The sequence below is a fragment of the Perognathus longimembris genome, chromosome 20, assembly GCF_023159225.1.
Source record: "Perognathus longimembris pacificus isolate PPM17 chromosome 20, ASM2315922v1, whole genome shotgun sequence".
In the NCBI taxonomy this organism is placed as follows: domain Eukaryota; kingdom Metazoa; phylum Chordata; class Mammalia; order Rodentia; family Heteromyidae; genus Perognathus; species Perognathus longimembris.
Genome location: NC_063180.1, coordinates 34,089,746 through 34,113,472, shown reverse-complemented (window position 1 = coordinate 34,113,472; position 23,727 = coordinate 34,089,746). Strand labels below are relative to the sequence as shown.

At 40.1% G+C, this 23,727-nt stretch overlaps 1 protein-coding gene across 9 annotated transcripts in view; it reads right to left on the bottom strand.

Annotated features, from left to right (window-relative positions):
• Chd2 (chromodomain helicase DNA binding protein 2) overlaps positions 1-22,503 on the bottom strand; it is a 103,469-nt gene extending 80,966 nt beyond the window's left edge. For 2 of the 9 annotated variants that reach the window (XM_048369418.1, XM_048369424.1), the window contains exons 1-5: positions 19,897-21,883; positions 19,282-19,359; positions 13,583-13,645; positions 5,090-8,169; positions 4,619-4,746 (exon numbers count right to left, since the gene is read on the bottom strand). In XM_048369418.1, the coding sequence (XP_048225375.1) occupies positions 4,619-4,680 (62 nt within the window). In that variant the 5' untranslated portion in view covers positions 4,681-4,746; positions 5,090-8,169; positions 13,583-13,645; positions 19,282-19,359; positions 19,897-21,883. Of the gene's footprint in view, positions 1-1,151; positions 2,159-4,618; positions 4,747-5,089; positions 8,170-13,582; positions 13,646-19,277; positions 19,360-19,896; positions 21,884-21,932; positions 22,100-22,285 lie in introns of those variants that run through there. The other 7 variants (XM_048369416.1, XM_048369423.1, XM_048369420.1 and 4 more) reach the window with 6 other exon arrangements.
• Between the last annotated feature and the right edge of the window lie 1,224 nt (positions 22,504-23,727).

Here is a 23,727-nt window from a genome sequence, read left to right as displayed (position 1 = left end):
GTTACTTTCTTCTGCTAGTGATCGATACAGTTTTTAAAATGTTGGAAATCAAAACATAAAGTAAAAAGGTTAATTGTTGGAAACCAGGGCTGGGGGCGTGGCTCAAGTGACCCGCCTAGCATGCATTAGGGCAGAGTTCAAATCCCCTTACCTCCAAGTCATTGAAATCCTCGCAAATATTTAAATCTCTAAGGACGTTATTTTCTACAGAATACACATTTCGGTACACGATTTTTAAAAATCACATGCACAGCTTTCATGTGCACTTGTACATAAAAATTTAAGAGCCAGTTGTTCAGCCAATTTCCACAAGTGTTCCCAAGAATTCCTCCCAATAAACCTACGATGCAAGAGCTTACAAACACTATTATGATGAATTTATGAGTGAAATATGCCCAAGAAAGCAACTCTATGTACACTCAAGTGGCCCATGACTGTTTTCTCTTTTTTGTTTGGTTTAGGTTTGCTTTTCTGCCTTTGGAGGGGTTGTTTGGGGGTAAGGGGTTTGGGGGAGTTTTTGTGGGGGTTTTGTGGGGCTTTTGGTGAATATACTGCAGTTGAACTCAGGAATTGGATGTTGCGCCCTTGCTTTTCCTCTCAAGGCTGTTGCTACACCACTTGAGCCTCGTGGCTCCACTTTTGGCTTTCTGCTGATTAACTGGAGAAGTCTCGTGGACTTTCTGGCCTGGGCTGGGTTTTGAACTAGTTCTCTAGCTGAGATAACAGGAGTGAGCCTGTTTTGAAGTAACACTCTTTTAAAGAAAGTGAACTTGCGCCAGCCCCGGCTTGTGCCTGCTCAAGCATGCACTAACTTGTGAGTGGAGAGCAGCCGAGTCCCGTAGCGCACGCAGCCTCCCCTTCGGACGTGGAAATGCAGTACCGGTGATTGACTAGGGAACACCCCGCCCGGGGCGCGCGTGGCTCACGTCTGCATCCTGTCTGGATAGAGAACCACTGCCATCGGATGCCAACAGCGGATACCAGCATCGGATGGTGCGGGCAGCAGGGCTGCTGGCGTGGCTCGGGTGGACTGGGGGACTTTGGAGGGTTCTTGGGTCCCAGCCAGCGGCACTGGGTGGTCAGTTGTCACCACACACACTTGGTCCCCAGCCTGCTGTGCTTGGTGGATGGTTGTCACCGCAGGTACTGACCTGAGTCTTCCTCCCGGGAGGAAGGAGTGGCACCAGGTGAACGCGCACCGGGGTAGGTTCACGAACTCCTCCCCGGCCTGGCGAGCCATGGGCCGCCGGCCTCACACCCGGAGGGCGGCCCGCTGACCCCCCTCCAGCGGGAAACGGTTTCGGTCAATGGTGACAGAACGGAAGTCACAAGGGCTCGGAAGCGGCTCCGCGCTGGGCGGAGGACAAGGGGCGGGCGCGGCTAAGGGAGCTGGGAGGGCGGCGGAAACGTCAGCACCAGGGCTGGTTTTCTAGGGGCCTCCCCACAGACGGCCCCGGAGGAAGGAGGGAGGGAGCTCGGCACACGCGGCCGCACCGCTGCGGTCCCACGACCAAAACCTGCCCAGGAGCCGGCGCCACCGCCCACCGGAAAGTTCCCACCAGCGCGCACCTGCCCCGCGGGCAGCTGGCCGGGCAGGCACGCGCGCAGGCACGCACGCACGCACACGCACACGCAATCACGCCACCGTCACCGCGCTCTCCCGCCCCTACGCTGGGCGGGGTGACGTCACGGAGGCGGGACCTGCCAGGCGGCACCGCCGTTGACCCGGCTGTTACCAGGCGCGCCAGCAGCCAATCAGCAGCGGGCGCCGTCGCCGGCCGGCCTTTGAACTCGGCACGGCAACTTCCTGCTGTCTGGCGAGTACACAGTGCAATGCAGTATGTCTGTCGGCGCTGCGGCACAAAGGAACAGCCATTTTGTGACTAAGCTGGGCCCGCACCCCGGTGCCAGGGGCTTCCCAACGCTGCTCTCGCACGAGATGCCGGCCTGCCCTTCATTCCGGCACCGGGGCGCAGGCACAGAGGCGCAGGGGGAGGCTCGGCCGCTGCGGCCTGAGGGTGGTTTGGTGTTTGAGCCTGAACAAAATTCGCGATTTTGAAAGTATTATCGGCATCATAAAATGGCTGCCACCTTCACTGCCTGCTCCAGTCCACAAGCACCGCATTATGCCATTTGTAGGCATGCCCAGGCTTGAAGAACGGCTAGGAAATCCTAAGATACACCCGATATCTCGGACTACGGGCTATGGAAACAAAGCTACCTCAAAGGCAGACAGAAATGGGATATAAACTTACTAAGAGCTTCAGCTAAAATAAACTGCACATGCAGCATGCTGGCATACACACAGCGGCACCGTCCACCCACACTGCCGCCTTGCTTTCCATTCTTTGACATTGCTGTTTATCCACAGGATGCACGTTTAAACAAAGTGGCAGGCTTCCTATGTGCGTGCCTAAAACCGTCCTTACAAACTTTACCATTATCATGTGTCCTTAAAATCAATTTTAAAATAAACTTCTAATCTTAAAAAAGACTGTGATAAAGTATAAACTTAAAGCATAAACCTTACATACAAACTTACATAATCACTGTAAGGTACTGCACTAGTTCCAAGCAGAGGAAAATAGATTTAAATGTGCATTACTCCCAAGTTTCTCAATTAAGTCACACCAGTTTACTTGCCCTACCAATTCCTTCTCCTCCTGTGGCTGTGGATCTATATGTATTATTCCCTTAACACTATGAGCCATAAAAACTTAGGTTCTTTTACAGAGAAATTCTGATGACACAGCAACCAAGCAGGGGAAACTCCCTTTATTTCAGATCACTGAAAGTATGTTGCTACTTTAAAATATCACTAACAATTTTTAAGCAGTATAAAAAGGAAGTGATGTCATAATTATGTACATGTATCAATAATGTATGCAGTAATTTAAAAGTAACTCCCTATCTGTCAAGAAACCTCCAGTATTTCTGGATATTCATCAGGTATATGATTCAAAGTATACTTGGCAAAAAGTCATTAAGGATATGCTTCTTGTTCAGCAGTAGCTCCACTAAGTAGTCAAATATGTGAAAACTTGCAAGGTTTTTTCCAATCAGTAATATATAGATATGGATATACAGATAATGTAGTGAGTGCAGCGCTGCCCAATTTTTTCAGTTAGACAGCACAGCCTGGTGAATAAGACCACAAACCTTGCAAAAGCCCCTATGCAAATCACATACTCAAGGGAGTAACAATTTTAGTATTCAGTCTTTAATGATTCGTCAACTATACCTATGATTTGCTATTTCTTCAAACTGCTACTTTCCAGAAAACTCAATTTTAGAATTAATAGAAGTTTTGTGTCCTGTATATAGCTTAGTAATGAAATGGGCAATTCATAAAAATCCAAACTTGTATAACTCAACCTGCACAGGAATTTGGGGTTCTATTTTCAAAAGTAGGGTTCAAAATATTTTTAGCCTAAGAATTCATCATTTATAAGGACCCATAATCAAAACTAAGTAATTTACTAGCCTAATATTTTTAGCTGCTTTTACAAACGATCAAATTGTAAAGAAAAAAAATCACAACTTTAGTCAACTTCATGATGAAAACCTCAATAGGACAATTCATAAGAACATACCAAAATTTGCAGTTACTTTAAGAAAAAAATAAGATACAGAGATCATGCAACAAAAACATCTTAGAAGCTTTATTACTTAAGTCACTAATAAGCTACTCCAAGGAATGTGAAACATATCATAATTTGAACAAACAGTACATTTGTTAAGCTTCAGCAGATAAAAGCATTCCAGACTGTTGAAATAAATCAGTAAATGTAAAGTGACAACCAAAATGTAAAGATACAACTACCAACCAGAAAGCACGATCTTAATAAGTATACAGATCCAAATCTTGAAATATTTTCAATATAAACGATACAATTATAAATACAGTCAAAGTAACAAACACCATATGACAGCATTCAGAGGTTTCTGTGATTACAGGTTTGATTTCCTAAATCCAGGAATTGTAACCAGGTAAATGTTTTGATAAATCACCAAAATTGTCTAAAAATGTCAGGTGTACCAAAAGAAATATAGAGTCAGGTAAAAATATAAACTGAAAGGCATCAGTCAAAAGGTACCTTTTACAATTTCACGTTTAAATGTACATTTTTTCATTCATAGAACTTTCTCAAATGTCTATTTACTATAATTTACTACTACAGGGCTCCTCTATGGCCCTCAGTTACAAGTTGGGATATCCGAGATTCTTCAAAGAAAAAAATGTGCCTTGTATGTAAAATGGTGCAATGCAGCAATGGCTAAACCCACAAGGTCATTTTTCTGCACCACAAAAACCTGAAAACTGAAATTTACTGATGAAAAAACTGTAGTTTACAGGAAAGGCCCCTTTGAATGGAGATACCTTACCTCTTGTCTACCGTAAGAGGCCTTAAGTCACAACTCAACTTTCATAAATTGCTACCAAAAAATTAGGGTGTGGCATACTACCAATCTCAAGGTCACACTTTAAAAAACAAACTGAAATTGGAAAAATACTTATAATCATACCGACAGTAATCTGTGTCTGTCAAGGTAAACAACTGTAAGTCAAGGGTCCCCCCCAAAAAAGGCAAAAAGGAAGAAAGTTGATAGCTCATACCTCGAAGCATTGCTGGGTAGCGAACTGTCCTCCTCTTGGCTTTTGTCCTTATTTCTCATCATCTTTTAATTCTTAAATATTAAGGGGGAGGGGGAATCTGTGTTTGAAGTCCCGTGCCCAGGTATTTACTGTCAAAAGTTGAAAGAAAGGTAAGGTCCCAGCTTCTATGGATGGTATTTATTATCAGGATCAGAGTCCTGACGATGTTAGTGACATTGATATAATGCAGTAACTGTAAGCACCAAAAAAATAAATATTTCTATTTTTACTTTTTAAAAAAAACACAAAAGCAGACATGCCCAACAGTGAAAGCATCACTATCAAGAGGAAAGTTTCTCAAAGTAACACACTGGATACAAATAACAATCTCTGAATCTTATTGCGTCACTCAGGAATTTCTTCTATTTACACAAAATAAAACAAAATTTAACATATAAATCCTTAAATTATCACTAATTATCATGAACTTACCTGATCCATGTAGTCTGTCCAAAGCAAGAGTCCTATCTAGTGGTAGAAAAATATCGGATCCAAAATAATTCAAAATAAAGCAAAAAGCCTCCGGTAAAAAATCAAAAAATAAATAAAACAATCCTCAAATGTTCACTGATCAAAAAAACAAAGCAATAATCAACACTAAAACGGGTCCGGAAGGGGAAAAAAACCTCATTAGGAGAGCGCACAAAAATGGAGGTGCGCCATGGCTTCTGAGCTGCAAAAACAACGACCTGGGATCTCAGTACGGCGGCTTCTTTCCAACAAGGCACGAAAAGAAAGCTCCCCAAAGCTGCTTTTCTCTCTAAAAAAAGGCTCCACTCGACCCCAGAAAGTCACTAGGAGGCAGGGGGCTGCGGGGGCCCCCTGAGGCTGCCCGAAAGTTAGGGAAAGTTGCGGAAAGTGAGGCAAAGGCAGGGAGAGAGCGCGCTCTCTCTAAGGCACAGCCGCCATCTAGAGCCTCCTTCCCAGCTCTGAGAGCTCTGCCTTTGATTGACACTCTCTACATTTACCCCACAACTCAGGTGATGTACCATAGACCCACCCCTTCTCTCCACCAAAAAAAAAAAAAAGAGAGAGATCTTCCATCCCAGGGAGCCTGAAGACCCCAACCCCCCTACCTCGCTGCCCCTCCAGACCACCCCATCAGGGGGAGGGGGAAGGGCTCCTTAACCCCCTCTGGCTCAAGCACCCTTTTTTAGCCAGAAAGAAATGTAATTTGTTCCTTTTGTCTAAAGATCTGCTAAATATTTCAGTCCTTCAGCTAAAATAACTTCCTCCCTGGACAGGAAGTAGTGTTTTATCAAGCCATTTTGAAATGGGGATAATTCTTAAATGAATCTTAAAAGGCCAGCTTAAGTACTAATTTGTTTTTTAAAAAAAATTAAGCCCCCCCCCATGAATGGAATGGTTTCCAAATAAAAGCAAAACTTAAGTTTTGCAAATTAAATTCAAGTCTTGCCATCTTTATGGTGTCTAAAAATTATGCAAAGTCAAAGTTTAAAATGGAATTTTCCATCCCAACTGGGAGAAAAGGGTAATTTTTAATAACTCAAGAGCGCCTCCCTAGTGTTCAGTTTCAGTAGAGCAAAACTTAACCAGGATTTTTTTGTTTTGTTCAAGAACCTCAATACTGCTTTGTACTTTGACAAAATTGTTTAACCCATTAAAATAACCTTAGTAATTTCACCCCCCAAAGAATTTTAATAATCACAAAATATCTTCTTCACATAATGGTTTTGGCAAAACAAAGCACCTAGAATTCAGGACTGCGGACCAACCATGGTCACTAAATGACAAACCCAAGAAATTATCTCTAAAACGAAAAACACATATCCAAACAGTAACCTCATATTTCAAATCAAATTCTAAGCATACACTCATTTAGCCAATGATACTCTTGCTAATACAAATCTAATATAAACTATCAAAGTAATGTCACAAGGCAAAATCTTAGGGTAACAACCATAAGATCCACCACAGAAACAAAATTATTACTATGCCAAAAACAATTACTCATTGTTCTCATTAAATACTCCTGTAAACAAGTAACCATGTTGAAAAGGCCTAAAATGTCCAATCAACATTCCACATTCAACACAGAATCAGATCAATCACAACCGTGTCCGTCCCTCATCAACTATATCCATTTAAACAACCAACAAAAACAACAATGTTCACTCTAGGTAAAATTAAAACACTTAACCCAGACTTCCATTTCTACATCAAAATCAAAACCCAAATATTAAAAGTTTAAAGAAAGATCAGCCAACCATCTCATGTCAGTCAAGAACACTGTACCAAGTATTGATCATGGATCATGGTGGCTATGGTACTGACACTGGTCACACAGTAAGATTATTTGCAACACAAAAATTATTCTTATTCTTTGTATGAGAAAATACAATTGATGATTCATGTGGCCTTACCAAAATAAAACCTATTGCCTTTTATAAGATCATAGATACTCAAACTGGCTACTAGACAATTCCCAATGAAAAGTTGGCATCTAAAATTTAGCCATAGGTAATGTATGGCCTGGTAGGATTCATTTGTTGCAAATCCACAATTGCATACAATAAGGAAAATACAAGATACCTACATATAAGATTGAACACACAATTATCAACAATTCAAGGCCTTTTCTGTATACCCTAAGGACAATTAATACATTTCCCTTAATATTAAGACACAGCAAACATCAGTTTGAATATTTAGGTGAAAATGCTATTGAAAGATGATTTGTACTATTTAAAGGCATAAAGGGGCCATTTTCATCAACACAAAGTAATTCAAAGAGAAATAGTGTATCTCTCATTCTCAGTTTGTAGCCAATAACCATACTGTTATTAAAGGATTATTAAAATCTCATACAGATTAAGGATTCTATTATTACCAATAACTAAGTCATTTTGGAAGATGCTTCAAGAAAGCCCAAACAAAAATTTAAGGATATTTGTTCAGAACTTGGAAGATATAAAAGCACAAGCAAAATCATGTTTTAACCAAGTGACCACCCCAAAGCACATCAATTTACAGTCTGTGAATAAACATCCAACTCAACCAAATAAAAATTTCCCAGCACACTTCCAATTCACCATCTTTATTCAGTATTCTTTACTCCTGGGCAACATAAAAGTCAACGCATTAAGGTTATAACTGAATAATTTAATGAAATTTCTACTAAAAAAAAAAGGCCCAAACTGATCGATTTCAAGTGTTAGAAATTTTATTGATATTAACATTCCATGAGGGCATATTTAAATCAAATTGCAAAAAAGTTTCAGGAATACAAACTAGCATCTGGGTTAAGATGTCATCTCTCTTCTCCAAATGTAAAAATGTACTAGTCTCTAGAAAGTCGCATCCACTGGCCGTATGAGTTAGGTTAGAAACCTGTATCTTCGGTTTCATGGAATCCATGTTAAAGAGCCCTGCTTGGTTGTACATATCACAGCACTCTTGCATTAAATCCATTTTCCTCAGTTTCCCATAGTGGACTGCCATCTTGATTTCTCAGTGGTAGGGTTCATTTGATTCTTCAAGCTGACTGGGTGCTTAATTTAAAAAAATTAAAAGAAAAAAACGCTGTTGGAATACCAATCATCTTAGTGCTTCAAACAACATCCACACACCTTGAAGGTATCATACCAGATACAAACTCTTAATTTTGTAACCATTTTCAACTGCAAAAGATCATATATACACAAATTACAAGTTTTCCTATGATAGATACATTTGTATCCATTCCAACAGTGGAAATGAAGAGACAAACTTTCAGTATTGAACTCCAACATTTATACTCTACATATATGACAGGTAAAAACAAAAACTAAAATTCAAATTTTCTAGAAAGCTGAATAATAAACACTGGATTCTAAATCTCAATGCAGAAAATTTTCCAAGCCCTTTCAAAGAAAACTAATTATAGAAAAGTATCGTAAGGGATTTGAAAAGGAGGAGGATCATGGAATACTTTTCCAGTGTAACATGTTAATTTAGTTTAAATACAAATGGCCCATATAGATAGAACCATCTTTATGTATCTGAGAATATAGAAGTTGAAACTTCTAGAAAGGAGAAAGAAGATGAAAAACAGCTACTTGGCTGATTTTATTATGTTTGACATGAAATGATATCATTTCTCAAACTATATACAAGTAAAATATTCATTACCAAAAACTCAAATGCTCTTCCAGAAAAAGTATATCTAGTATTCAAAGAATATGCACTAAAAGAATGAGAAGCTGTGGACTTTATCATTAATAATTGGATTCATATTGAAACATAATTTTTTAAAAGTTTAAACCACAGACTTTCCCAAATTCTCCAAGTCTCCAACTCAATTTGTGGAGATAGTGACTCAGTTGGAGATAAAGAACATTTTTGTTCATTGGATTAATTTCCTTCTCTCAATTATAATTAGGACATGTTGTCTACTACATACAAAACTTCTTAATAAGCAATTTAGATAACAAGAATACTGACACAATAGTAGAAAACTGATTTTTCTGGCACTGTGGTAAGGTGGCTCACCCTATCAGGAAGGCTTAAACTAAGAAGATGGTTCTTCAAGCCAAGTTAGGTTAAAGAGTTTATATTACACTCCCATCTCAATCAATAAAGCTGAGTGGAATAGTTACACATCTGTCATCCTAGATGGGTAAAGTGCAAATAGAAGCATCACAAGGCTGCAGTCTGGGATCCTAGAACAAAAAGCCAAGACTCTCCTCAAAAAATAACAAAAGCCTGTAATCCTAGCTACTCAGGAGGCTGAGATCCGAAGATCGAGGTTTGAAGCCAGCCCAGGGAGGAAAAGTCCGTAATACTCAACTCCAGCTAACTACCAAATCCAAATGGCCAGAAGTGAAGCTATATAGCTCAAGAGCACTAGCCTTGAGAAGAAAAGCTAAGGGGCAGCACCCTGGGTCCTAAGTTCAAGCCCCAGGATGGATGGATGGATAGAAAATGTGATCATTTAAGGAGTTTTATACTTCTGAAGCCATATTTTCCACAGTATCTACTATTACAGTACAGGGTCAAACTCAAAAAGATATTTGATGTAAATAATTTCTATGAGCAATGACACCAGAAATGCACTGACATCAAAGGCAGTCACTTCAGGAACCACAAGTGCAACTTATCCCATTTGGAACATTAAATGATACTCAACATGGTATCCTGCACCATGGTACAGGGAGCAAAATTTAGAATACTATGTGTAATTTCCTAATATCATATTTTTTACTCAAAAGGAAACCTAATGCCATTATTAAAAGCATTGAAGAATTTGGAGGTGTGGCTCAGTTGGTAGAGCCCTAGCCAAGGAACAAAAAGCATCAGGTACTGAGTTTGAGTCCAGGTATTCAAGTATCCAAGTATTCAAAAAATGCTTTGATTTATATTAAAACAGTAAAAATTAGAAAACAGTAGTGTATTTATTATGCTACCAGACATGCCTGTGTAATCCTATTCAGGAAACTGAGATCTGAGGATCACAGTTCACAGCCAGCCCAGGCAGTAAAGTCCATGAGACCCTCCATCTCCAATTAATCAAGAAAAAGCAAGCCAGAAGTGGGGCTGTGGCTATAGTAGAGCACTGCTAGTCTTGAGCAAAAGAAGCACAGGGACAACATCCAGAGCCAGAGTTCAGGTGCAGGACTTGCAAGAAAAAAAAAAGTGATTTTCAAAAAGCAAACAAATGCTACAAGACAAAGTGGCCAACTCTATGATGGATAATGAAAAGCCCCCATGTCTATGTGGACTCCTGCAGAGCAGCACAACCAAAAGGCAGAACTTTGCTAAGAGCAAAGTGCTCACTCAAGGATCAAAACTATTAAAAGGTTGCAGACAAGATAGGAATAACCATTCACATTGTTTCAAACTCCAAAAAACCAATTTTGCAAATTCATACTTTTGCCAAAAGAACAGGGAACCAGGCATAAATGTACTGTAAGCCTGGAGGTTTTTCTAGTTCTTTATGTGTTAACAACAAATTGCCAAATACCTACCTCTAGCAGCACTACTGAGGATTAAATGAGTTAGTACATTCTTAAAACATTACATTTATATATGTGTGTGTGTATACATATATATATATATATGCTCAATAAATACTGGCTATCATTCCAATGCACCACAGTAACTCCAATACTTGGGAACTCAAACTAATACTAGTCAAAATGATTTACATAACCATAGTAAATCTACCTCTGAAGAACAAAACATATAGGAGCATTAGGTCAATTATTTATTTTTTTAAACTTCCAATATAAGGAGGAACTCAGTATTGCAGTAATTTAGTATCCTATGAAAGAAAAAAATGGACTGAGCTTAAATGACATATCCTACTGACTTTCCTCTTCCATTGGCTAGTGAATTCCTGCAGATATCTTCTATCTGTTGAACAGATAGAATACATTTTCACCTAGAAAATCATGATCATCACACTTGGCTCTTCTGGGTTTCCCATACAAGGTTCAAACACATAATATCATTGTTTGAATTTCTCCATTTAGGTATCTTCTACTTTATACTTCTTCTGTAAGGAATCTAAGAACAATTATTCTAAGAACAATTCCAAGAACAAAGGTAATTTTTAAAGCCAACACAGTAATGATTCACTACTACCTCTTCAAGTCACCAAATGTCATACCTATATCTCTAAGTTAAGGACATTTGAGCACAAAAGTGTTCCCTTCAGGGGCTGGGGATATGGCCTAGTGGCAAGAGTGCTTGCCTCGTATACATGAAGCCCTGGGTTCGATTCCCCAGCACCACATATACAGAAAATGGCCAGAAGTGGCGCTGTGGCTCAAGTGGCAGAGTGCTAGCCTTGAGCAAAAGGAAGCCAGGGACAGTGCTCAGGCCCTGAGTCCAAGGCCCAGGACTGGCCAAAAAAACAAAAACAAAGTGTTCCCTTCAAATTCTACCTTAATACATTTGCGCATAGAATGATGCATTACACAACAATGAAAATCTAGATTAGGGCTAAAAGTCAACTTCTGGGCAAACTTTACCATTTCTAATAGCAAAGAAAAATGTAAAAGAGAAGACTATGAGAAAAATCAGTAATGCTTTGAAATTTCTTTATTGGATGGCTCTAATAAAAGCTGTTAATAGCTTATTTCAAAACTTAAAACACCTATCAAGAACAAAGCAACAGATACAAAATTATGCCCTAATACAAAAACTCAACCTTTCCATCACATAATTCAGACATTTCCTGCTTGTGGTCTGACTTCTGTATTCTCTTTGTTTGTCTTTAAATTTGGAAACAATTTTAATTAAATTTAAATTAAATTTGGAAAAAATTTAAGATGTCCTATTTTAAAAAAAAAAAGAATGTCATATAAACTCACCTATCATTTTTCTTTCATTTAAGAAAAGGGGGGGGGGGGGGACTGGGCACCAGTGGCTCCTGCATACAATCTTAGCTACTCAAAAGGTTCAAAGCCAGCCCCAGTGGAAAAGTCCCCATGAGACTCTTATCTTCAATTAACCACTGAAAAACTAGAAGTGCCTCTATGGCTTAAGTAGTAGAGAGCTAGCCTTGAGCACAAGAACACTCAGGCAGTGCCCATGCCAATATATCTGAGTATTAAATATGATAGGCATTCAAAACTGAAAAATGATTTGAAAAGCACCAATCAGGTATGTCACTAGAAGACAAGATCAATTTTGATAAATAAGAAAATTAGCCATCTTTACTAAGATTTTCCAATCAAGTCAATCTTCGCAATTGTCCCCTCTGGTTTAAAACCAGACAATATAACCTAGACTACAATGACTCTAGCTGGAGAAGTGTGAGAAAAAGGGATTTTATCACTTTTAACTTTTTCTGAGTCAAAATTTTGGCTCTCACAAGCTGGAGACTCAATCCCCAGTACTGAAGGAAAAAAAATTCTTTGAAGCATACCTAAAAATATTTGATTCAGTAAAACCTTCTGACTTAATGAATTTCATTTTGCTTATTAGGTCAAAACACTGGTTGATAAATAATATTTATTTGTAATAGAGGCCAATTCTGTGTATCAACAAGTCAACAAGTGTTAACCGAATGTGCCAAGCAACTCATTTCTTTAAATTATATCCAGACATGCATGCCACACTAACTTTGTAGATCTGCTCTAACTCTCCAGCCCCAAAAGCCATTTTTACAACTGAAGCAGAATTACTAAGAGAATAATCTACCATCTAGATTCCCAAATGTTTCAAAAAGAGCTATTTTTATGAAAGTTACTTAGCAATTTTCTCAAATGTTCAATGATAAGTCCTTTGAACAACTTACCCAAATTCACTTATATACATCTATCCTACTGAATCTCAAGTCTGTCTGGAGTTAGAAAAGCCATAACATAGTACTTGTTATTAATAAAACATCCTGTATCAAAACCTCACAGTCAGCCAGGTTTACTGACTTTCAAGTTTAAAGAACTTTAGAATTACTTCATTTATTCGAAGTATTAAAATTAATGAACAGTATGCTCAATTATCAAGAGAAACCAAAAACTTTTGAGTCCATGGCAGTTAACCTACCAGGATATATCTTGGACCAAAGTCAGCATACTATTCTGAAGAGAACCACAGTGAACACTTTATGTGGTTATTTACTACAACTACTGTCAATTCTGAAACTGTCACAGAAAAGCAACTACAAAGTTACTGATAAAAGAGAACCAAGTGTGTTGCAAAAACAAGTTCCTTTACAAAAGGAGATTCAAATACCTAGATCTAAGTAAGAATGTCTGAACATGTAGGTTTATGTTTTAAGTTGCCTCAAAGGAAAGCAAAGTAAATTAATTAGCAAAACTGGACTAATAAACTTCACAAATACTTAACGAGGTTTATGTTCTCACAATTTTGAGCTTTGCTAAATATTGTTACAATTCTGATTCAAAATTACTCAAAATTACCAGTCATATTTGAAACAGAAAAACAGATTAATCATGTAAATTAAATAATACTTACTAAATGTTCCCACCAATGTCATGTTGCTTAAGCCTTTATTACTCCATACAGGGAAACAAGTTTCTGCAGGAGAAAGAATACAGTTGTTTTACACAGGAAATGGTAAAATTACTATCAAATACCATGATTTAGACCACTATGTCAACAATTTCTCTTCGCTAGAATCGCTGGGGTTTGAACTCAGGACCTCGTGATCACCTGGCTTGCTTTTTCTGTTGGTACTCTATCACTGAGCCATGACTCTAGCCTAGAATTTCCAACATATTTTCTAAGAATAACTCACCAACAGACCAAAAGAAACTCACTGAAGTAATTTAGTCCAAGCAAATAGCAGAAAGAGGGCTGGGGATATGGCCTAGTGGCAAGAGAGCTTGCCTTGTATACATGAGGCCCTGGGTTCGATTCCCCAGCACCACATATACAGAAAACGGCCAGAAGTGGCGCTGTGGCTCAAGTGGCAGAGTGTTACCCTTGAGCAAAAAGAAGCCAGGGACAGTTGCTCAAGGCCCTGAGTCCAAGGCCCAGGACTGGCCACAAAAAAAAAAAAAAAAGAGCAGAAAGACTCTAAAAGGATAATAAATTTAGCTTTGTACAAAGCTGATTTTTGTAAATTAAAATTACATGTCTATATCTCAGTCCACCACAAACTCCCAAGAGGTAAAGATATACTGGAGTTACCAAAGTGGAAGAGTGGGTATTCAGACTTAAAAAAAAAAAAAAGCCAATATCACCACTTTATCCAGTCTTTGATCTTCCAAGCCTTGTAAAGCTTTTATTTCAAACCTTTAAGATCGTTTTCTCTCTATAATAGCATGTTTCCTAATATTACCATGTACTATAATCAACATAATGCGGTATAATCATGTACATGACCGACAATTCTAAACTATTAAGTATCAGAAAGGAAACCTAAGGCATTTCAAATTGCTATTTCAAAACTAAAGCAATAAATACTATTTTCTATATAATAAGTTACCTGGTAATAAAACCACTGTTTATACTTATTACAAAAATCTTAAACCAAATAAAAACTAGACTTAATCCTAACAGAAAGCTAGAACCAAGGAATCTTAGTAAGGGGTATGTAGTTAAAAGCAGTTTGTGCTTCTGGGCTCTCTTAGCCCAGCCTATGCTGCACCATGATGAGAAGAATTACTGACCATAATGCAACTGATCCCAGCAGCATCTGTCCTAGATTGACCAAGTCTGAGAGTTCAGTTAACACCAGGCAGAGCCTGTAATGACTGCCATTCAGGAGGCTGGGATCTAAAGACCAAGAATCTTATCTCCAAAAAACTGGAAGTAGAGCTGTGGCCCAATGGTAGTACACTAGCCTTCAGCACAAAAGCTCAAGGACACCACCAAGGCCCTGAGTTCAATCCCCAAGACTGGCCACAAGAAAAAAAAATGTGGTAAAGGACTTCAATTTAAACAGACTGAAAATGAGTGCTTCTCCTCAGATTCTAACCTAATCTGTACATTTTGTATTACGCTTTATCACTTGAAAATAAACTGCAAGGGCTGGGAATGTGGCTTAGTGGAAGAGTGCTTGCCTAGCATGCATGAAACTGTAGATTTGATTCTGTCCGCAGTACCACATAAACAGAAAAAGGCCAAACTGGCCCTATGGCTCAGGTGGTAGAATGCTAGGCTTGAGCACAGAGAGGCTCAGAGACAGAGCCCAGGACCTCCCTGAGTTCAAGCCCCAGGACCAGCAAAAAAAAAAAAAAAAAAAAAAAAAAATTGCAAGTAAAATGTAAATAATCAGTAAGGACAGTGCTGGCTGTTTTACAATAAACACAGCTTTAGTCCTTTAATAAGTGCCTTTAAAAATATTTTAAGACTAAAATCTAAATGCATTGTGAAAGAAAACCACAAAAAGTAGGGTAACAGTGGTTTCTAATATGCCTACCAAAAAACTCTGCTTGAAGATAACTCAAAAATCATTAAGCTTTAAAAAAAAAATCTAGCCTGAAGGGCTGGGGTATGGCTCAATTGGCCTTATGGAGGTATGAGTGAGGAGTTCAAATCTAGCCCCATCATTGAAATGTAAATGCTTATAATTACTACTAGAGAAGACTCAACTAGTTGTATACTACTCAACTTCAAAGAAACTGCTTAAGTTTCAAGAGAATAATTTCTGAAATGCAAGCATATTAGATAATGCATTAATCAAAACCTGGATTGTAATTCTAATATATACTTCAATGATAACCAGATCTCATCTTACTTGTAACATGAGATTCACATTAGTGTTCAACTTAAATTACAAAGGACAATTACATTCAGAAATAATAGCCCATTGGGAAATGAAAGCTTGCACCCTATCTGGGAGGAGGGGACTAGAGGTGTGGCACATGTGTCTGCCTACCAATCTACAAGGTACGGAAGGTAGCTCATGAAGATATTTGTTTCAGAATAGAAATTCCAAGCGACAATGGCTCATGCCTGAAAAAACAGCTACTCATAAGATCTGAGAATCCCAGTTCAAAGCCAGCCCAAGCCAGCCCTGGCAGAAAAGTCCCTGTGAGATTCCTATCTTCAATAAGCCACTCAAAAACTAGAAGCGGAGTTGTGGCTCAAAGTGGTAGATCACTAGCTTAGAGCAAAAGAGCTCAGGTACAGCACCCAAGCCGAGTTCAAACCCCACAACTGCGCCCCCCCCCCCCACAAAAAAAATAGAAATTTCATAAAGGTAATCACACATTTCTATTTAACACACAAATACTATAATTGTATTTAATCAAACTACTAAATACTAATGTTTACTAGCATTTAAAGAATCAGAAAAATGATTTTGTTGCAGAATTCTAGATACAAAACAAAGATGTTATACTTTTCCAATGCCTGTGGTTCATACAATTTGAAGTAACTAAAAATCAACAGACTGTTATTACTCCAACAGTTTCCAAGATTTGTGGTACAAAACCTATGAAATCCTTAAGAAAATTGGATATTCTAAGGCACAAATTAGAAGACGTGGGTCTACAGAACAATGTCAAGACTACACAGCATTTGTTGGTATTGTGTGTCTGTTTGTGCCAATCCTAGAGCTTGAATTCAGGGTCCTGTCTCTTTCCTTTAGTTCTCCTGCCCAAAACTGGCATTCTACTACTGCCTGACCCATAGCTCTACTTCTGGGTTTTTGGTGCTTAACTGGAGGTAAGAGTCTCATAGACTTTCCAGCCAGGGTTGATTTTGAAGCATGATCCTCTGATGTCAGCCTCCTGAGTAGCTAGGATTACAGGCGGGAGCCATCAGTGCTTGGCCAGAATGTTATTTAGAAGTAGAGTCTCCTGATTGTTGATTAGTTATATTTTCCATCCCATCCCATCCCTAATGAAACAGTAAAATCTCAGCAGAAAAAAGTAAATTAATTGGCCATAAGTAGTCTAAAAACTTTAGAGCCAAAAAGAAAACCCTAAATTTAAAACAAAACATTATAAAGAAAATTCACTTAAAATTCCCATATAATTTAGCCTAAATATCATTGTTCACAAAATTATGATATAGGGGCTGGGAATATGGCCTGGTTAGTTAGTGGTAAAGTGCTCGCCTCGTATACATGAAGCCCTGGGTTTGATTCCTCAGCACCACATATGTAGAAAAAAGCCAGAAGTGGTGCTGTGGCTCAAGAGGCAGAGTGCTAGCCTTGAGCAAAAAGAAGCCAGGGACAGTGCTCAGGCCCTGAGTCCATGCCCCAGGACTGGCAACAAAAACAAAACAAATAAAAATATGATATAACTCCTTGCATTTTTGTGTGTGTCCTTGGGCTAACTTCAAACCATGATCCTCAAATCTCAGCCTCCTAAGGAAGTATTAGAGGCCTGAGTTACCGGCACCCAGCCAACTTCATTTCTTTGGTCACCTAATTTTTTTTTTAATTATCAGAAAACTAAACACACTCCAGTCTAATCATGACCTGCTAAAATACTTATGATTTTTAAGTAGTCCAAAATGCTAACTTTATTTAAAAAAAAAAAACACATTGCCAGATGCCAATGGCTCATGCCTGTAATCCTCCTCTGGAGGCTAAGATCTGAGGATTGCGGTTCAAGGCCAGCCAGAGCAGGAAAGTCCCAGTGACTTATCGCCAATTAACCAGAAAACAGGAAGTGGCTCAAAGTGGTAGAGTAGTGCCTTGATAAAAAGGGTTCAGAGACAGCACCCAGGCACAGTTCAAGTCCCACAACCAGAGAGAGACAGACAGAAGCCAAGTGCATAGGTTGTGTACCTTATGATAACTTCATTTGCATATACAGTTTCTCTATTTACATCTGCTGTCAGTTTTGGCCGCTAAATTAAGATTGGCTCACATAATAAACAGGGAATACAGTGTTATAATAATAGGTATACTTCTGCAAGATAGATTTCTTCAAATTCTTTATCTTATTGGTGATAAAAGCTGTATTCCATTATTATTTTAGGTTACCAAATCACTTGAAAGTCTTTTCAATTAGTGACAAAACAGTCAAGGAGGATTAAAACTCTCCATTTACAATTTCTAAACTTCTTCAGGAATTTTTTCTCTCTAATGGCTCAAATAATACCTTTGTTAGGCCATTATAAACATACTGTTTACTTATACTTCTGATCACTTCACTCAGAATACTTCATTCTCAAATGTCAATTTACTAAACCTTATCAGCTGCCTGGAAGAAACACTCATCTTCACACTGAGTTAAGAAGTTGAGATGAAGATTTGTTGTCTTTTAATGTTCTGACATGCTCTAATATAGTTTAATCTCACATTTTGCTTCCATTTGCACACAATAATCTTACCAAAGCACAGAGCAGAATAGAGACAGATAAGTTAAAGCAAAGGCAATAAAAGTAGTCTCTTTACCACCTATTTGAGCAATAGATTAAGCAAACACCAAGCATGAAGATTGCACTTTATTTTGCACATAAATTGCACAAAGGTAAATAGATCCTTATTCTAAATTGGCCACTTGTATATTTCCCAAGTTATCACTTACCTTTTAGAGTAACATTAATTTCCAGATTTACTTTTGACTTAGTATGAGTACTCTGCCTAACAACATCAGTGGACATATTTTCCCCAGTCAAGATGCCAATATATAGCTAAGCTAACCAAGGAGCTATTGAGGTTTGAAGATAATTTCTACCTTTTATATCTCAAGAACAACTGTTCAGCTATAAATGTCTCTTTAGATACAATATTTTGCTGAAAAACAATCCATTTGTACCTGCTTAAAAATAAACTGGTCATATTTACTAAGACACAAAAGGTTTTGATACATAGTTCTTTCAAGAATCCTAGCAACAATAAAAAAATTCTTAAAATATGATGTCTTATCAAAAGGAGGTACTGACTGAAAAATGTCCTTTTGGATTATAAAGACATAAGATCCAGAAAATTATGGCATATCTAACAATAACCCTAAATCACCATTTTAAGTACTAAATGTCTTACTTGAATCACCATTTTATTTGAGATACTAAATGTCTTACTTCTTAGTTGAATATAACTACATGCATGGATATAAATTACACTCAGAGACTATTTAATAGTAGTCTAAAAGTGTTTTATGTAAGGTAAATGCATCAGAAAGGTCCTTTTCCCTTTTTCATGGATAAACAATTCAGTTTATGTCTCATTGAAAAGCTTATTTTCCTTACCGAACGTCGTTAATTATTGCATTTCAGATAATAGGTTTAAATTTTTTTTTACTTACTTGATATGTGAAACAGATTTTCCAAAGTGTTTCCTTTTATCATCAAGGATAAAGAAAGGGTCTTCAAATGGCACACACCTTTTAGGGGAAACAAACAACATTCTAAGCTTAATGATGAAGCAATCCATAGGAAAAAGAAATAAATACCTTGAGATTTTCCACTTATACAAGAAACAAACTAAATTCTATCCTAACACTAGCAATGAAAAAGGTTCTCTACCAAAATTTATTAGTTCAAAAGAAATCGACTTCAAATTTTCCAATAAATTCACTTCTGTGCCTATAAGACTGAAATCATTTCATAAAAAAAGGGAAAAAGGTACCCTTTATCCTTGGATTTCCCCAAAGTATTGTCACCAAAATTTTAAAAGACTTATAAGAGTGTCAATATATTATTCTACCCAAAAACACATTGCAATAATTAAGCACATATACTTTTCTTTCCGTGAAGATTTAAAGGCTCCCTAAAATTCAGATATTTACTCATACTACTTTTAATAACCATCCTGCCAGTATTCTTTGGTTGCTTGAAATGTTACCAAAAAGCAAAACCAAAATTTTATGCCAAATCAATGAAATTTTATGTCAAGCCAATAAAAATTAACCAGCTCTTACCTGGGATAAAAGCTGTATTTGTTCAGAACTATCAGCAATCAATTTAATCTTGTAAGTTACCTTTAAAAAAAAAAAGATACCAATTGTTTTAATTTTAAACATGTCTTAGCCAAAGAAACTGACATAACAACATGAAAATATGAAAAAGACAAGATGTAAGGGCGTCCTAAAGAGGTGTTGGCCGTAACCTGTACATTCATGGTAGCAGTCATTTCTCACCCTTAATGTCTGTCAGTCTTTGTTTTCCCCATCTTTTGGTTGCACTCAAATACTAGGGATTAAGATGGCAATTAAAAATAGAGAAAATTCAAGACTGATTGCTACAATCTTATTTTTTCCTCTTTAGAAGCCACTCACTAAACAGAAAAAGTTTACCATTTTTAATAACTGCAATCTCTTAAGAATTTCCATTACAATTGCAAAAAGCCTTCTCCAGCATTAAAAATTAAATCCTCCTGGAGAAATTAGTAAAGTTAAAATGGCCACTGCTTACTTTAAATTTTAAACTCCAAGTTACTTGATCTCACAAAGTGGGGTACTACCTTTGTCTTCCAAGCAGATCTAAAACTCATAACATCTGTGACCTTTATTTTATTTCAAACCCAGGTCTGGAATGTTTTCAGCCTACCTCCTCCATTACCATGTAAAAAGATCTTGTGATGTAAAATGACTAGCAATTATCTTTGCATTTTACTATTCAGAAAAGATTCTAAAATGACCTCTGGAAAACCACTTTTACAATTCAAAGATTTCTAAAACATTGACATGAATAAACAAAACCAGGATTTAAAATATTCAGTAAAATTAAGATATGCGCAACTGATGTAACACACACCTCTATCAAAGCTATTTTTAAAAAAAAAACAATTTTACTGGAATATCAAGACCGTTGTATATATGGTCAAGGAAACCAGCTTTCTTTGACATCAGATGTGCTACGTAAATATTCCGAACACTTATTTTTACGCAGTTCTGCACCTTTATAACACAAGAGCACTGCAGAACGAAGACATTCTAAAATACACAAAAGGTTTGTGCATTTTAGGTTTGTTCTCCAAACCATTAAACATTAATTCTCTCGTCAAACCATTTTTAAATTACAGACTACTCACTGAACTCTGCCATTTTTTGAAACCTGTTATCTTTAAGATACTGTTTCGTTTTGAAGCATATCTAAAATTTTATACATGCAACAAATATGGCTTCTCTTCGTCGTCCATTACTGAGCAGCCCGACTTTAATATTTACACTACCAAAAAGTAACTTCACCAGGAGGCGATTTGGTTACCAGAATATTCCGTGCTAAAAGTTTTTCTGATGATGGCTTGTGATAACATAGCTTTTTTAAACAATAAAAAACTAAGATGATTAAATTCAACTTTTAGACTCGAAACTGACTCAAGTACGTCTTTTAGCATTCAGGTGTGAGAAGTTAAGACACCAGCTCCTCACCACGACCTTTAACAAGTAGTAAACAATTTATGCTCAAGTTATCAAGGTATCAAAAGATCCTGGCATAATTACTGAGTAGGAAAATCTGAATCAAACGTCATCGCCTAATATCGTAATTATCAAATCTATTTCCATTAAACAGCTTTGGTAACACAGTGAACTTGTCTCCGTCGTTTTGGAAATAACCAGAAGGGGAAAAAAAAAGGGTTCCAACTTGCCTTTTTTCCCCCCCAACAACCTGATCACCATCAAAATAAAATTTTTTTTTAAATGAGAGCTTCAAGAACCTTCGCATTTACAGCCAGTTTTTGCAATCAGCTTTCAAAGAGTTAAAAGCCAACACCCAATTTGGGGAAGGGGGGGGAGGCTAAAGAGAGAAGAAAAATAAAAAGCAAGTTTTATTTTTGTGCAATCGTAGTCAGGGGTTCCATTGTTCTTTTAAATTCCACCATCGTAGATGAGTTCCCCAGACCCTCCGAAGAGATTAGAAAGCTCCGAGATCGGGACGAACCTGGAGGGCGTTTTCCCCACACACACACACACCACACACACACACACCCAACCTAAATAACAAAATAACTCACCGAGACGGGCAGGGGCTCCGGGGCCGCGCGCCGTCCCCCTCCGGGGCCTCCCGGGGCCCTCGCCTGCGGTCCCCGCCGCAGCCGCCCTGCTCTCGGCGGGCCCGGGGGTCCCGGTCGTTGGCCTGCGACGGGGAGGGGAGGGGGGAGGAGGACCCCCGTGCGCCCATCCCGGGGCTCGGAACCCCGGCCCTCGCCCCCGCGGCGCGTCCCGCCCCGCGCCCCCCGAGGGCCGTGCTGGGCGCCCCGGCCTCAGCGGCCCCGGCCCGCCGCCCCCTCCGGCGGCCGCGCTCAAGGACATTCGGCTTTTCCTCCCAAGGACAAAGGACAATAAAAGAAGCCGCCGAGCCGCTTACCGGGCCCGGCCGCGGCCTGCGCCGCCCTCCGCTAGGCTCGTCCTCGAATCCCCGGGGTCGGGTCCGGCCGCCCGCCCCGAGCCCCGGAGCCCGACGCGGGTCTCGCGGAGCCGCTATGGCCGCCATCGTCGTCGCCGCCGCGGAGCTTCCTCCTGAGGAGACGTCGCGGGCCCGGCCGCCCCGCGGAGCTTCGGCCGCGGGCTCCAGCCGCCACCGCGCCGCCCCGCCGGGCCGCGGCCGCGGCCGCCCCGCTCCCGGCAGCCCCCGGCGCGGTTCCCCGGCGACCCCGCGGCCCCCGGCCCCGCGGCGGAACGGCTGACAGCTCCAGGCGCTGCCGCCTCTCCGGCCATCTTGAGCCGTGTGTGTATGTGCGGGTGAGCGCGAGCGTGTGTGGTGTCTCTCCGTCTCGGCTCTCGGCTTCCCTCCTCCCCGCCCCCCTCCGCCCGCCCCACACACCACACAACATGGCCTCTCCGCTGCGGCGGCGGCTGCGGCGGCCCTGGGCGCTCCGCGGGGCTCCGGCGCGCGCCCCTCCCCCTCCCGCCTCCTGCCCGCAGCCCCGGGCCCTGCTGCGCACGCGCGCCGCGCGCCGCCCGCCACGGCCATTGGCTGAGAGAGCTTCCTGTCTTCGTTCCCCGCCCGCGGCCGCGACGCACGCTCGCCGACGTCCCCATTCCCGCCTCCCACTAGTGGTTACATCCCTCCTATTGGTTCCTTCTGACCCCACCCTCCGACACACTACCTCCGCGTGGATAGGCTTATGTTGGTGCCATTCAACCCCTGGAGTTGTTTCTGGTTGTCCCGAGAAGTCCCGGGCCCGGGATTGGCAGATGTTGAAGGCTTTGGGTTTGCAGGGGAGATGGTTTGCGTCCCGCAGTGCGGGCCCCTCCTTGGGTAGATCGAGGCTTCTTGGGAAAACTGAGACTAGGACAGAACCCCTAGTAGAAGACCTACCAGCTAATGGCTCTGCCTTTGAAAAAGAACTCAGACTCTCTTGCTTCTGAGCTCAGACTTTTGTCGTCTTGAAAAGAAGAGAAAAAAAAAAAAGATGATTGACAGGATGATGGTTTGCCCTTGGGCAAAGACATAGCTTTATGAATTTTTTTTTTTTTTACTTTTGCCTGTCTTGGGGCTTTAACTCTGGGCCTGAGCTTCTTTTGTTCGTTTGCTCAAGGCAAGGCTCTACCACTCGAGCCACAGTGCCACTTCGGGCTTTTTTGAGAAGCTTATTGGAGATAAGAGTTTCACAGAGTTTCCTGCCCAGGCTGGCTTGGAACCGCGATCCTCAGATCTCAGCCTCCTGAGTAGCTAGAATTAGTGGCGTGAGCCACCGGTGCCCAATTACGATCCCACCCCCACCCCCCCCCCCCCCAAGTAACCAGACCTGTTAGCATTTCCCTAGCCTCAGGTCCTCAGCTCCTCCCACTAGCCCCCAGATCCAC